General features: G+C 39.6%; 1 protein-coding gene across 5 annotated transcripts in view; it reads left to right on the forward strand.

Annotated features, from left to right (window-relative positions):
* The window catches only part of IQGAP2 (IQ motif containing GTPase activating protein 2), a 124,618-nt gene that overhangs the window by 63,005 nt on the left and 49,400 nt on the right, over positions 1 to 12,213 (forward strand). For 3 of the 5 annotated variants that reach the window (XM_071425224.1, XM_071425225.1, XM_071425228.1), the window contains exons 3-7: positions 901 to 1,057; positions 2,191 to 2,268; positions 4,016 to 4,092; positions 8,629 to 8,696; positions 9,022 to 9,135. In XM_071425224.1, coding sequence (XP_071281325.1) covers positions 901 to 1,057; positions 2,191 to 2,268; positions 4,016 to 4,092; positions 8,629 to 8,696; positions 9,022 to 9,135 — 494 coding nt within the window. Of the gene's footprint in view, positions 1 to 900; positions 1,058 to 2,190; positions 2,269 to 2,722; positions 2,937 to 4,015; positions 4,093 to 8,628; positions 8,697 to 9,021; positions 9,136 to 12,213 lie in introns of those variants that run through there. The other 2 variants (XM_071425227.1, XM_071425226.1) reach the window with 2 other exon arrangements.

The following is a 12,213-nucleotide window of genomic DNA, read 5'->3' on the forward strand; positions in this document are numbered from 1 at the left end:
CTGGTTCAGTGATTAAGAGACTAATCTTTCTTGGAAATGCTTTGGAAGCAATTTTTCTTGGCTACTCAATATAAACATACTGGATAATAAGGTTTCATGTCTGTTATTTGCCTTCTGAACTGGCTATGTATTCAATTAATACTGTTTTCTGTCTAGCACAATGTCTATCACATCTTAAGTCTCAAATGCATAACGAGTTTAGTTAAACTCAGTTTAGTTAATCCTCCGACCTCAGAGAGTTTAGTCACTGTCACTAAGGAAAAGCCATGTTTCAACCTGCTTACTGCCAGGCAGACCTCAAGTGTGTAAATTACCCTGGGCTTTTCCACAAGACCCTCACTCATCCCTCCAGCACCAGTATTGGGTTTCATGGGTGACAGTGGAGAGCTCCCATGCAGGAGGAGGAAGATAATCTGCAGGAGTGCTCTGTACTGAGCTGGGCATTGCCTGAGATTGTGTTGCACAGCACATTGGCTGCAGGAGCCTGCCTTGCCCAGAACTCTGTCCTTGATGCTCATGAGGCTCAGCACTGGCATAGAAATCACTGAGGTTTTTTTGAATGCAAACATCAATAATACACTCCATGTTTTCTTCTGGTTTTCAGCTTTAATTACTGTTAATTCAAAAGCCTAGTACTGTTCAAAATATTTGAGTTAGACTCCCTGGGTTGTGAATACTTCAAAGCATGCTGTTTGCTTATTGATGGCTTACAATCACAGATATGACCCTCTAATCATTTTGATATGCCATGTGAATGAATGCAAGAATTTTCTCCTTAGCCCTTGTCCTTTTCTGTTATAATAACATTGTGATGGTGACATTTAAAGTATGATAGCTGTAGGCAAAAGCTGTAACTCATATTAAAACCCAAATAACAATGTTTCTCAAATGTCTCTGTAGATGGATGGAGGTCTGCTTGGACGAAGAGCTGCCCCCAACTACAGAACTGGAAGAAGGCTTAAGAAATGGTGTTTACCTTGCCAAGCTTGCAAAATTCTTTGCACCTAATGTGGTGTCAGACAAAAAGATCTATGATGTGGAGCAGGCACGCTACAAGGTAATAACTTTCTCAGTTCTCTCACAAGGATGACAAAACCCAGCAATGTTTGTCTTCCAGCTCCTAAAGATTCCCAAGCATGGCTGGTTAGATTTCTGTATCTTTCTTTAAAGGCTGTAGGGACGAGATAGAAGATGCACAGCTGCAGGAAGCCTGCATGATAAGTTAGAAATATTCTACCCTTAGAAAAAATGTTTTGGTGTTGTTTCAAGTTTTTAAAGATGCACAAATTACACTTCTGGCTCCATGAAAATCATGAGCTTTTCAACTGATAAAGTTATTTCTCATTAGGAATAGAAGTCAAAAGCAATTTAACAACTATTTCAAACGTTCTTCATTTTCTATGTTGAAATTCACTTCATTTGATATCTGTGTTTATTTTATCAACTTTTAACAACAAGAAGCCAAAACCAAGCCACCGGTAACTAAGCCTAGCTTGTTCCCTGTGCAGGCTTTTGCTAGCTCCAAGAACCTTGATAATACAAAGACATGTATACTCATGCACAGTAGTCCCACTATAGAATGCATTATCTCAACATGTAGAGGGGGCAGAAAAAGTTCATGGTTAAGAATTCCAGTTACATTTAAATATTTCTCTTGAAAATCTCAAAAACTCGAGAGATTCCTTTTTCCCTTTACCCTAAAAATTAACATTGAAAATAAAATAAAAAATACATTCCCACTGTATTCTTATGCTGCTTGTATAGGCTTTAGGGAGGGTCAGGTATTCAGGTAGAACTGAAGACTTGCAAGATTTCCTTATCTGTTCTTCATGGTAGTGCTGAGCAGTGTTGCAACTCCTGTGTTTTGGTTCCTTGTCTTTGACATCCAACCTCTACTCCCAAAGAATACTGAAGGACTGTACAAATCTCTACTTCCATCACAGTCCACCCTAATGGGTACAAATCTGGCTTATGTAACATGAAAGAATGAGCTGAACTCAGCATGGAGCTGTTTATGTGTTAGGATGCTTCATTAGCAAAATTGAAGCTGTTACACTTTGGTCTCTGGGTTCAAATAAGGGAAAATTCTGTGAACTCAACTTCAGGATATAAAACTGGGAAACAACAGGAGGATCAATAAGTTGAGAATTTTCTTAATGTGACTTTCATAATCTTCTACGTTTCCAATAGAGATCTGGCCTTCATTTTCGACACACTGACAACACTGTGCAGTGGTTAAGAGCAATGGAGTCCATTGGTCTGCCTAAGGTAAGCCTTTAAATTTCAGCAAAGAAATTTAAATAAAACCATTGGCTCAAATCATTGGCTCACTGAGATCCCTTTTCATTTTCTTGAGCATAAACAGTTCCTTATAGTAAGTCTACAGGGAAGGGGTAATTCAAAAAACAAATCTGAGGAGACGGTAATGTGGAAAGCAGTGGGAGTGTCAGTGCTGTGTTGCTGCTGGCAGTGTGTGTGGGCTGAGGCAGGGACACTAGCAGTGCTTGAGCTAGCTCAAACACTTGATATCTTACTGCTAATGCAGTCTCGAGGGGGGGCCTAGAAGGAACATGGTTTAAAACAGAAAACTTAAATATTTGCTTCCTTTAGGTTACCTCTTCGCATCGTGCCTCTTGCTGCCTCCTCCTCTTACTGTACGTGCCAGTTTCTCTGCTTCTACCCTGTTTCCAGACTGTTCTTGCACCCTTCAGTGCATCTGCGTGACTGTGCTGCTGCTCTTCTTCCACCAGCTGCTTTCTTGGGTCACCTCTTATATTTACCTTCCTCCTTGAGGGTCTTCACTTGTCATCTCCCCCCTCTGCTGCTGTTTCTGGGCACCAGTGAGTCTATTTTGGATGAAAATCCTTTAAGAAAGGGCTGTGTGGAAACACCTATGCTGCTTGTTTGTACCTTCCAGCAGCAACACACAGGCCAAGGTGAGCAGTTCCCCACCCCAGGGTGTCTGGGTGCCCACAGCCTGAGTGCTGCCTGAGGCACTGTGGTCAGGCACAGTGGGGATGCTCAGGCAGCTCCTTGAAGGGCAGAATGGACCAAGGGTCAGCTGCTGTAGGCAAACTCTCTGCAGGTGCCCATAACAAAAAGGGGACTCATGACTGCCATCAGAAATGCCAGAGAGGTGGGAAGGTTTCCTGCCCTTTCCAGGTTAGGTGTTTTTTTTTCCAGTTGAGTCCTTCAGTCCTCTGTTCAGCTGGCTGATTTCCACCCTGCCATCTCTCCTCTGAAAGATTGTGTTTCTGTCGCAAAGGATGGTCATGGCCAAAAGCTTTCCCAATTCTCCCTCACAAAGCTGTTTTGAGTAAATGATGAAGAGGGCACTGTGCTCCTGACTTACTCAGTCTGGTCCTATTAACCATGGGACAGTGCAGCCCCGAGTGACCAGCTGGGGCTGGACACATGCTGCCAACTCTCACGGCTAACTAAGTCTTTTTATTATATTTCTGTGGAGAAACAGTGTTTAGTGACTGGGACCAAGGCCAGGAACAAATTAGTGGTAGAACCAGAACTGGAACTTATGATGTGACTTCTTGGCTAAATTGCTTAATATTCCTCTCTCTAAATATCTTCCTTTGCAAATGATGTATTCACAAAGTTAAGGGTGCTGGCAATTAGAATTATGCATTTTTAAACCATACTTGATAGGTTTGGTTTGTAATGAGGCTTTGCAAATTGTAACTGCATTCCAGATTTTGCGTGTCTGTAGAGGACAAGCACTACTGGCTGGGCTTATGCCAAAGAACATTTTCTAAAAATCTTATTGAAATGCTGCCTCCTCATCTTCCTTTTTTCCCCTCTTATTAAGTAGCTTTTATGCTTTATTTAGCTGCTCTTTATGAAAACTACTGATTGAGTTAAAATAACATCAGAAGAGATGTGACTCATGGCTGTATAAAAGTAACAGCTGAAATTCTGTAAATTTAAGGTATGGTTCTGCAGAGTAAATGTTTCTGCTCAGTCATAAGTCTTCTCTTTTAAGTGTGTGCTCTTTGCCTTTTAGATCTTTTACCCAGAGACTACAGATGTCTATGATCGGAAAAACATCCCTAGGATGATATACTGCATTCACGCTCTAAGGTAACTGCTGACACCTATAAAAGTCATAGTAACTGCCAAAGTTTGGAGTGTAAGTCTTGAAATGGTTTCAGCATAACCAGTGTATCAAAATCTGTCAGAATTTTCGAGTTCATTAGTTATAAGTTGGAGACAAAAATTGAACTTTGTCAGGTCTATTGGACAAATGACTTTCAAAATAGATATTAAGGACTACTGAATTTAGCACACATATCCCTCTCTCAATAGTACACCCCCCCTTGCAAAATTAACATACAATTTCAAAATACAGACTTCAACCAAAAATCAAACAAATTAAGAGAAACTTAGCAAAACATTAGTAAAACCATGGAGCAGACATGCTGATCAGAGTGAAAATAATGATGAACTGACGTATTTCTGTCCCAAAACTGAAGCAACTAATTACTGTATTCTGTGGTGATTAATGTAAAAATGATACATTCTCAAAGACTTCAAAATTCTGAGCAACTTGACTTTTAATGTAAAGTCAGAGAGGCTTTGACTACACCACTGAAAGAAGTGATTAAGGTTTTTTTGTGTTCTGCCTTAAGGATTTTCTTTATGTTTAGCACAAAAACATCTGCCCTGTGCTGTCCCTGGTGTGAGGGGCAGTGTTGTTGGCAGACAGCTCCACCCTCCTGTGGTTTTTCTAGTTAATTTCCTCCACATAGAGACCTTTCCCTTTAAATATTTTTGGCACTAATCTTTCACAGGAACAGAATTAACTTGCACTCCAAACTTTCTTCTCTGTTTCTAATGTTGTTCAAAGGCACATTATCTGCTCCAGGGCTGTAAGACAGAAACTATTTAATACATGCTTTATTGAATCTTCTTTAGGGTTAATCCTTGAAATGATGTGCCCACTCTTGAATTATGGGATGTGCACTCACTCCCAGTAAACAGGACTTATGTCACTAATGTTCACTGTATTTGCTTAACATGTCAGGTGTTCATACTTGACAGCCCAGTATATTTTTGACATCTTTGACAAGAGTTCCCCCTTGAAATTATTGTACTTGGTGTACTATTAACTGGGAATTGACACCAGGACTATTTGAGGGTGGTTCTTGCCTGTAACTTGGTAGTGCAGTCTATTCTGACAGCAGGTGTCTTGTGTAAGCTTGAAGTGATTTCCTAAAGAGAATATGTGGGGCTACAACCAAACCAGGTCAGGCTGACTCAGGGGCTGTGTACCCCCCACCCCCCAGCTGTGTTATGGGCCAGCTCGGATGTTTTGCAGGAGGTGCAAGAACACATTTAATTTTAATATTTGCTCTCTCATGTATATAGGACATTATTAACTCTGGATTTGAATGCTTCGTAAACAACAGCTCCATCAAATATCTTCTTAATATCTGCTTTATCATTGCAATGGCAATGCCTCTTATCCTGAACTGAGGTTTACAGTGGATTGACCTATGGTAAAAATTTTCCTTTCTCCATCTTGGCATGCCCCAAGATTTATGCAGTACCAGAATTAGCCTGTGTTGTCTCAGCTTTCGCTTCGAAGGTTGTCCTCTTTAAATTACTTTTTCTTGATGCATATCAGCACAAAGCTCCAGCTCTGTACCTGTGTACTTATTATGTTTTTGGGGCTTTTTTTAGTGCTATTATTTTAGAAATGGACTTTATATCAAATGTGTCATGCCATACTGAAGGGGAATAGGCCTGGAATGCTTTTATTTATTATGCTTTCCCATGAGATTGTAGGCCCCTGTGCTTGTATCCTGTGCAGGATGTAAGAATAGAAGAAGCAATGATTGAGCTTTATTTCCATACCTTAAATGGTAAAATGCATGCCAGAAGTCCTTCACTTTAATCTTTTAAATCAAACTTCAATCTCAGTCACGCAATGTCACACAAGGTACATTGGAAGCTGTTTGGGAAAGAATAGAATTAAGCACAGTGTGCTTTGCTTGGCCATCAGTGCTCCCAGGTGGACTGGCACAGAGGAATGCAGAGCTGTATTCAAAACCTATATTTGACATCTGAAAAAATAATATTTTGCAGGAAAAGTCATTGGCAGTTTATTATTTTGCTGATCTTTTGCTACTAGAAGGCCTGAAGATAGATGGGTACTCTAAGCATCATGGTTTAAATATAGTTTTAGGATATGTACGGATTCAAGACTGAAATTAAGACCATTGCACTTAAAGCATGTGGGATGACTTGAGCTGTCAAATATAACACTGCTCTGGCCAGGAAGGAGCTACTTAGCAAACAATTTCTTATTATATTCCTGATGAATGTAATTACCTCTTGCTTTTCTCTCACTGGAACATCAATACTTGAAGTATTGACTGGGCTAAAGGCCGGGAAGAAATCAGTGGTAGAACTAGAACGTCGTGCTTCCGACCTGAAAAATACAAAGGCATAGATTCCATTTCTTGCACCATTTTTTTGCTGAAAGCAGACTTATGTTTATTCGTGCACTAAATGAGGTTAGGAACAGCTTCATTTAAATTAAGATGCTAAGTGATTCTTCTTCATAAATAGCAGTACTTGGGGATATTTTTTCACCAAAAAATTTAGTTTTCAAATTATCTTTGTGAGAAGATCAGTGCTATATCTACAGAAACTATCCCTCTGGAAGCTGGACTGCTTCAAAGCATTGTTTTCCTAGGAAGCAGCAGAATAACAAGCATGCTGTAAAAGAAAAATCATGCTATTTTCATATCTATTTTTCACAGCATGTTATACATGAGCTAATCCTAAAGCAAGTCCTGGGAACATCTGCCTGATATGAGATGCAGTTCTCTGTGGGTGATGCTTTCTATTGAAAGGAGTTTCACCTAGGAACTCCTCTTTCTCCTTTCTTTTCCCCTTGCTCCTGACAAATTCAGTTTTCTTAACCACGGGGATCCCTGCTTTTGACTTTGTGTGTTTTCTGAGGTTCAAGTTACACAACAAAAGCATTAAGCAAGCTGTTTCAAGTGAAATTATAGGGGAAGTGTCTTTGTGTTCTCTGCAAGACTTGAAGAACATTTTCAGCACCATCTGGTGGTTAATAAGTTTATCCAAACAAAGGAGTATAGGAAATACCATACATGGTTCAACATCCTTCTGGAAGTGCTGAACAGCAAAAGGAATAGTCTTTAATGTTCATAGCACTCTTTACTCTTTTTTCTTGTATCTTTTTATTGTGGTGACCCAAAAAAGAGTCAGCACCATCAGCTGCTGATTTCCATAACTGTTTGTATGACACCCAGCATTTCATACAGGATTGTGTCCCTGTCTCAAACTTGGAGCAAAATCTTTCTTTACTCAGAAAGACTGGAAGGCAGACCTGGGTAACAGAGGAACCTGGTTCCTAAATATAGTCTTCTAAAGTCTATGTGCTTTTTTTTCCCCCTGAAACAGCAATTTACATTTTAGACAGATTTGAAATATAAGAATGGTATCAGCAGTAGTTTTGAGAAGCTGTAAAGGCAGATTGACCTACCTGAGATCCTTTGTTGTGTTCATCCACATGGGGGCAGGACAGAGGAGTAGCTGTGGCAGCATGGAAGATAAATGAGGACTCCCTGTGCTCCTAAATATGTACGACAGCTACAAACTACGTGCTTTGAAATGTCATCCCATAATTTGCTAGTACAAAAAATCGCCTCTACAACAAAACACAGAAGGGATATATGCTTCTCTAGAAACAAAACCCCTAAAACACGAAGCACATTTGCAATGAATGATGCTGGGGTGAAGTAAGTTTCAAAAGAGGTGAAAAACAATCCTTTTGGAAGAATGTGTTATTTACATAACATAGATTTTTACAACTTATCTTTTTTCATTCTTTCTTGCTTAACTTACTTGTTTATTGAATTTCACTGATAAATTATAGAAACATAAGTCTTATGTAGATAAGTACATGCCTTGTGTTTCAAAGCTACTGACAAAATATGTATGTATTCAGCTGTTTTATTTCCAATATCACCCCAGAGCTCTAGGAATGAGTGAAGGTATTTTTCATGCTATATTGAAATGAAAGTATTCTTGGATAGTACATAAAATCAACTTTCTTCATTTTCCAAGAGTAAAATAGCTAATGACACAAATATTTTGAGATGGTGTGGGGTGGGCTTACAGGTCATTGTTCCTCTACCCTTAGTAAGAAGGGTGTCAGTGATTTGTGTCTTCTGTTAGTAATTACAGGGGTGTAATTTATGCAAGTTAAACCATAACATAGATCCAAAGATATAAGCTGTGCTAAAATGCTTTCAGATCTTGATTTTCCCCCAGTACTAGCTTTTGTATTTCTTTACCTATCTTTCACTGAGGCTTTCCTCTTGTTTATACATCCCCTGTGACCTGAGATACACAGACAGTGCCTCTCTCTCAGAGGTGCTTCTTGGAAATAAAAGATTTCTTTTTTTGTAAGATTTAAAAATACAGCATAAAGAAAATTGAAGTGACAATTTATTCTGTATTGCCACATGCAAGTCAAGGGTTAAAGGACAAGCTTCTATAAAAGTGCTTTTCTTTTGTACAGAAAGTAAACTTCTCAACCACATGCAGAACTTTAAACCCTAATTTTCTTCTTTGCAGTTTATATCTCTTCAAACTAGGACTAGCTCCACAGATCCAGGACCTTCTGGGAAAAGTAGACTTCACAGGTAAAAAAATGCTTATCTAAGCATATATTAAATGTTTTTTTACACTGAAAATCTGCTAACATTGTACATATTTTCTATTATGGCCTCTCTCGTCTGACAACATTGTTACAAACACTGTTACAAATTAAACAGGTGGAAGGCTGCACAGGAGGGAGGGAATTTTCATTGAATACTTGTCATATCTTAGAGTCCTTCAAAACGGGGAGGAAAACTTCTCAAAAGCCCTGGTCAGAAGCACTTTCAGAAACATTTTTGTAGGTATGATTATTCATAGTGAAATTGTCATGTTTCTGTTCTGACAATTTTTTTTTTTTTGTCTGAATAGAGGAAGAAATCAGCAACATGCGAAAGGAGCTAGAGAAATATGGTATACAGATGCCATCTTTCAGTAAAATTGGTGGGATTCTGGCCAGTGAATTATCAGTGGACGAAGCTGCCTGTAAGTGTGACTCCTGTTCTCTACCAAATGCTTTGACAGAATGCCAACAACGTATGTTCTGTGCTCTCATTCACTTAGTTTGCCACCTCTTAAGAGCTAGAAAGGAAAGCAAACAAATTTTCACTACCACATTGCTTTATTGTTACAACACCTCTTCAAAATTTGCAGTCTGAGGTTTTTTGGTATCTCCATTGACCTATAGGAAGTGCTACCAAAAGCAAAGATTTCTCACAATATTTTGATGTTTCTGTGTTTCTGTTTTGTGTTTTCTGGTAGGTAGCGCTCCTCTAGAATAATGAATTGATCTCTGTGAGTGCCTCTGCACCATATGAGTACAATGAAGACAGCCATGGGAACATGGTGCCTTCTCTGTGCTGCCTCTTTTTATTTTTTGCCTTTTGCAGTTTTCCTACAACACCCAAACATTTTGCTGTGAGGAAAAGTCATTGTTCCAGACAGAGGACTCTCTCACATATGGTGTTGTATGTTTGGAACTTGCCTCCCTGGGTAGCTCTCAATCTGTCTGACCACAGGGGTCTGACCCATTGCATGGTAGAACCCTGCTGGAGGGTAGGCCCTGCTGGACAATTAGGGTTCTTTTGAGTCTATCTTGAGCAGCTTCCATTCAAAACCAGAATTTTTTCTGCTGCTCATGCCTATTCATGTGTAAGTCTTGGTGTTTTTCTCTATATCACTTTTTTTGTGTGTGTGAAATGAAGTGATACATTACCAAAAAAAATTGCTTGAGTTTAAATTATATGAAATCAAGTGCATTCCCTTAAATCAACACTTGAGCTCTAGTTATTTTAAGATCTTAGTTGTCTTTTCAGAAGAGTAAACTGAGGAACAGAAGGGTTGTCTTTGCTACTTTATTCAACCCTGCAAAGTGGCAAGCTGATTCATGATATTACTTAGTGTGCTGAAATTTTCAGAGCCTAACTTAAAACCCACTTGACGTTGATTCTAATTGTCTGTGTTGCGTATTTTGAAACCTGCTTAATGTGTGCATGCTTCACCAAAGCTAGATCTTAAAATGCTGTTTTTTAAAGTGGCAGGAGTTTTTTAGCAGATTTTTAGATATTTAGTGACTACCAAGTATTTTTTCAGGGAGCTCCCTCCACTGAAGATGAAACATCCTTCACTAAAAGTCTTATTATAGTGTGTAGGGCTTCCTTGAACTTGTGAAGTGTTTTCAATCTTAAAAAAGCAGGGTTTCCTGATGCTGGTTCTGTCCCTCTGAACAAGGATTGTGCTGTAGATAACATGCTCTGCCCCACGACAGGAAACATCTGCTATGGGAACCCACACACTAGTGAGGTTGGATAATGGAGATCCTGCCAAAGGAAGGGGTCTACCGTCCTCTTCCTAAGTGGAGTATGCAAAAGGAGATAGAAAAGTAGAACAACTGCTGATGACTCCCGCTCTGCTGCCAGCAATAGTATAAATCAGCATGGGAAGAATAAGTTGAGGTGCTTTCACAGAGAGCTTTTTCGGGAAGGAAACCTCTCTCTTATTACCAGCTTCCAGCCTGCTCTTTCAAGTCCAGTCAGGCTTCTCATTTTTTCTCCTGGTAGGTGGTTCACATCTACCAACATCTGTTTGATTCTCTCCTAATCTTGAACGTATCTTTTGACTGCTTTTTGCTAGCTCCATTTAGGTTACTGAAGCCTCTTACACAACTGTGGAAGAGATCACACTCTTCCTATGTGTTTTGTTATATGAGGATGTTTGGATCATATATGTGTCTAAGGACAGTTTTCTTAGTCCCTTGGAGTGGGTATGGATGTACACAGAACCACAGAATGCCTCAAGCAGGGAGGGACCCATGTGGACAATTGAGTCCAAGTTTCTGATCTGCATAGAATTACATAAAACTAAACCATACAGCTAAGAGCATTGTCTAGATGCTCCTTGGACTCTGTCAGGTTTGAGCTGTGACCATTTCCCTGGGGAGCCTGTTCCAGTGATTACCACCCTTTCAATGAAAAACCTTTCCTACTGCTCAATGTGAACTTTGTCTTTTCACAAAGTTCAGTGACAAATGAAACCAGTGTGCTTCTCTGCTTGTATCTCCTCCACCTTGCTAGCTGCTTCTACTGCCCAGCTGTATTCTGCTGAGCTAGAGTGAAACAATTTTAGAACAACCTTCTGGCATGAGCTCAGTGCTAAGCAATGGATTATCCACCAACAGCTATGCAAGTTCCAGTAGCTGCCATCTCTGAGGGTGTATAGCTTCACTTCATCCTTCATTTGACCCTATTGAGTCTTCAGTGATATGATCTTTTGTCTGACTTCCCTAAATTTGTACAGTCCTTTTTTCCCTAAAACCTCAAATCTGAAGCATCTCTACTTTCTTTCATAAAGTGAGAGAAATTAAAGTCTTTTGGACTCAGATATTTAGACCTACAGTGAAACTTAATCCAAATAACCTCTTTTTACTGCATGCTTTTCTCCACTTTAGCAGCACAATGCAGGGCCAAGTAGAAAGTAAGTATTGACAAAGTAAGGAAAGATGGTCATTGTGTTTTCCCTTCACACATCTCCTTGGTGGCATGAAAGTAAATCCTAGGCAAGCTGCTGTGCTGATAAATGGGGAGCTGCAATGTTCCTCCTTTGGGATATGACCTAGATACACAGTCTGTAAAATATTTGAGATTAATGTGCCACCAGACAGGTACTGGGGTCTCTTTGTGGCATGAAGGCCCAGATATAAAGTGCAGCTCTAGTGCAAGTCCTTCATCCAGACTGATCTTAGGGCCAAATATGTTCAGGGAGTAACTGGGAGGGGTATATTAGCTATTACTCTACATCTAATTCAGCTATAAGTGGTTTTGAATTTATACACTCATGCAAATTTACTGTATGAAAAAGCATGAGATTTTGTGACTCTTAAATTCTTGGAGTCAATTATTTGTTTAGTAGATGAAGTTTATTTCTCAAAGGAAAGGCTTAACACTTAAGCTGATCAGTGTCTGCAGTGAGTCCATTCTATGGCACTCTTTTCCCTTTTTCCTGTGTTTTGAGGACCTGCAAAGCCTGCTGAATGTTTTTTGCCTCTGCTTGAACTCTGCTGTCTTG

The sequence above is a fragment of the Agelaius tricolor genome, unplaced genomic scaffold, assembly GCF_023055355.1.
Source record: "Agelaius tricolor isolate 1412-34295 unplaced genomic scaffold, bAgeTri1.0.p SCAF_4, whole genome shotgun sequence".
Lineage (NCBI taxonomy): Eukaryota > Metazoa > Chordata > Aves > Passeriformes > Icteridae > Agelaius > Agelaius tricolor.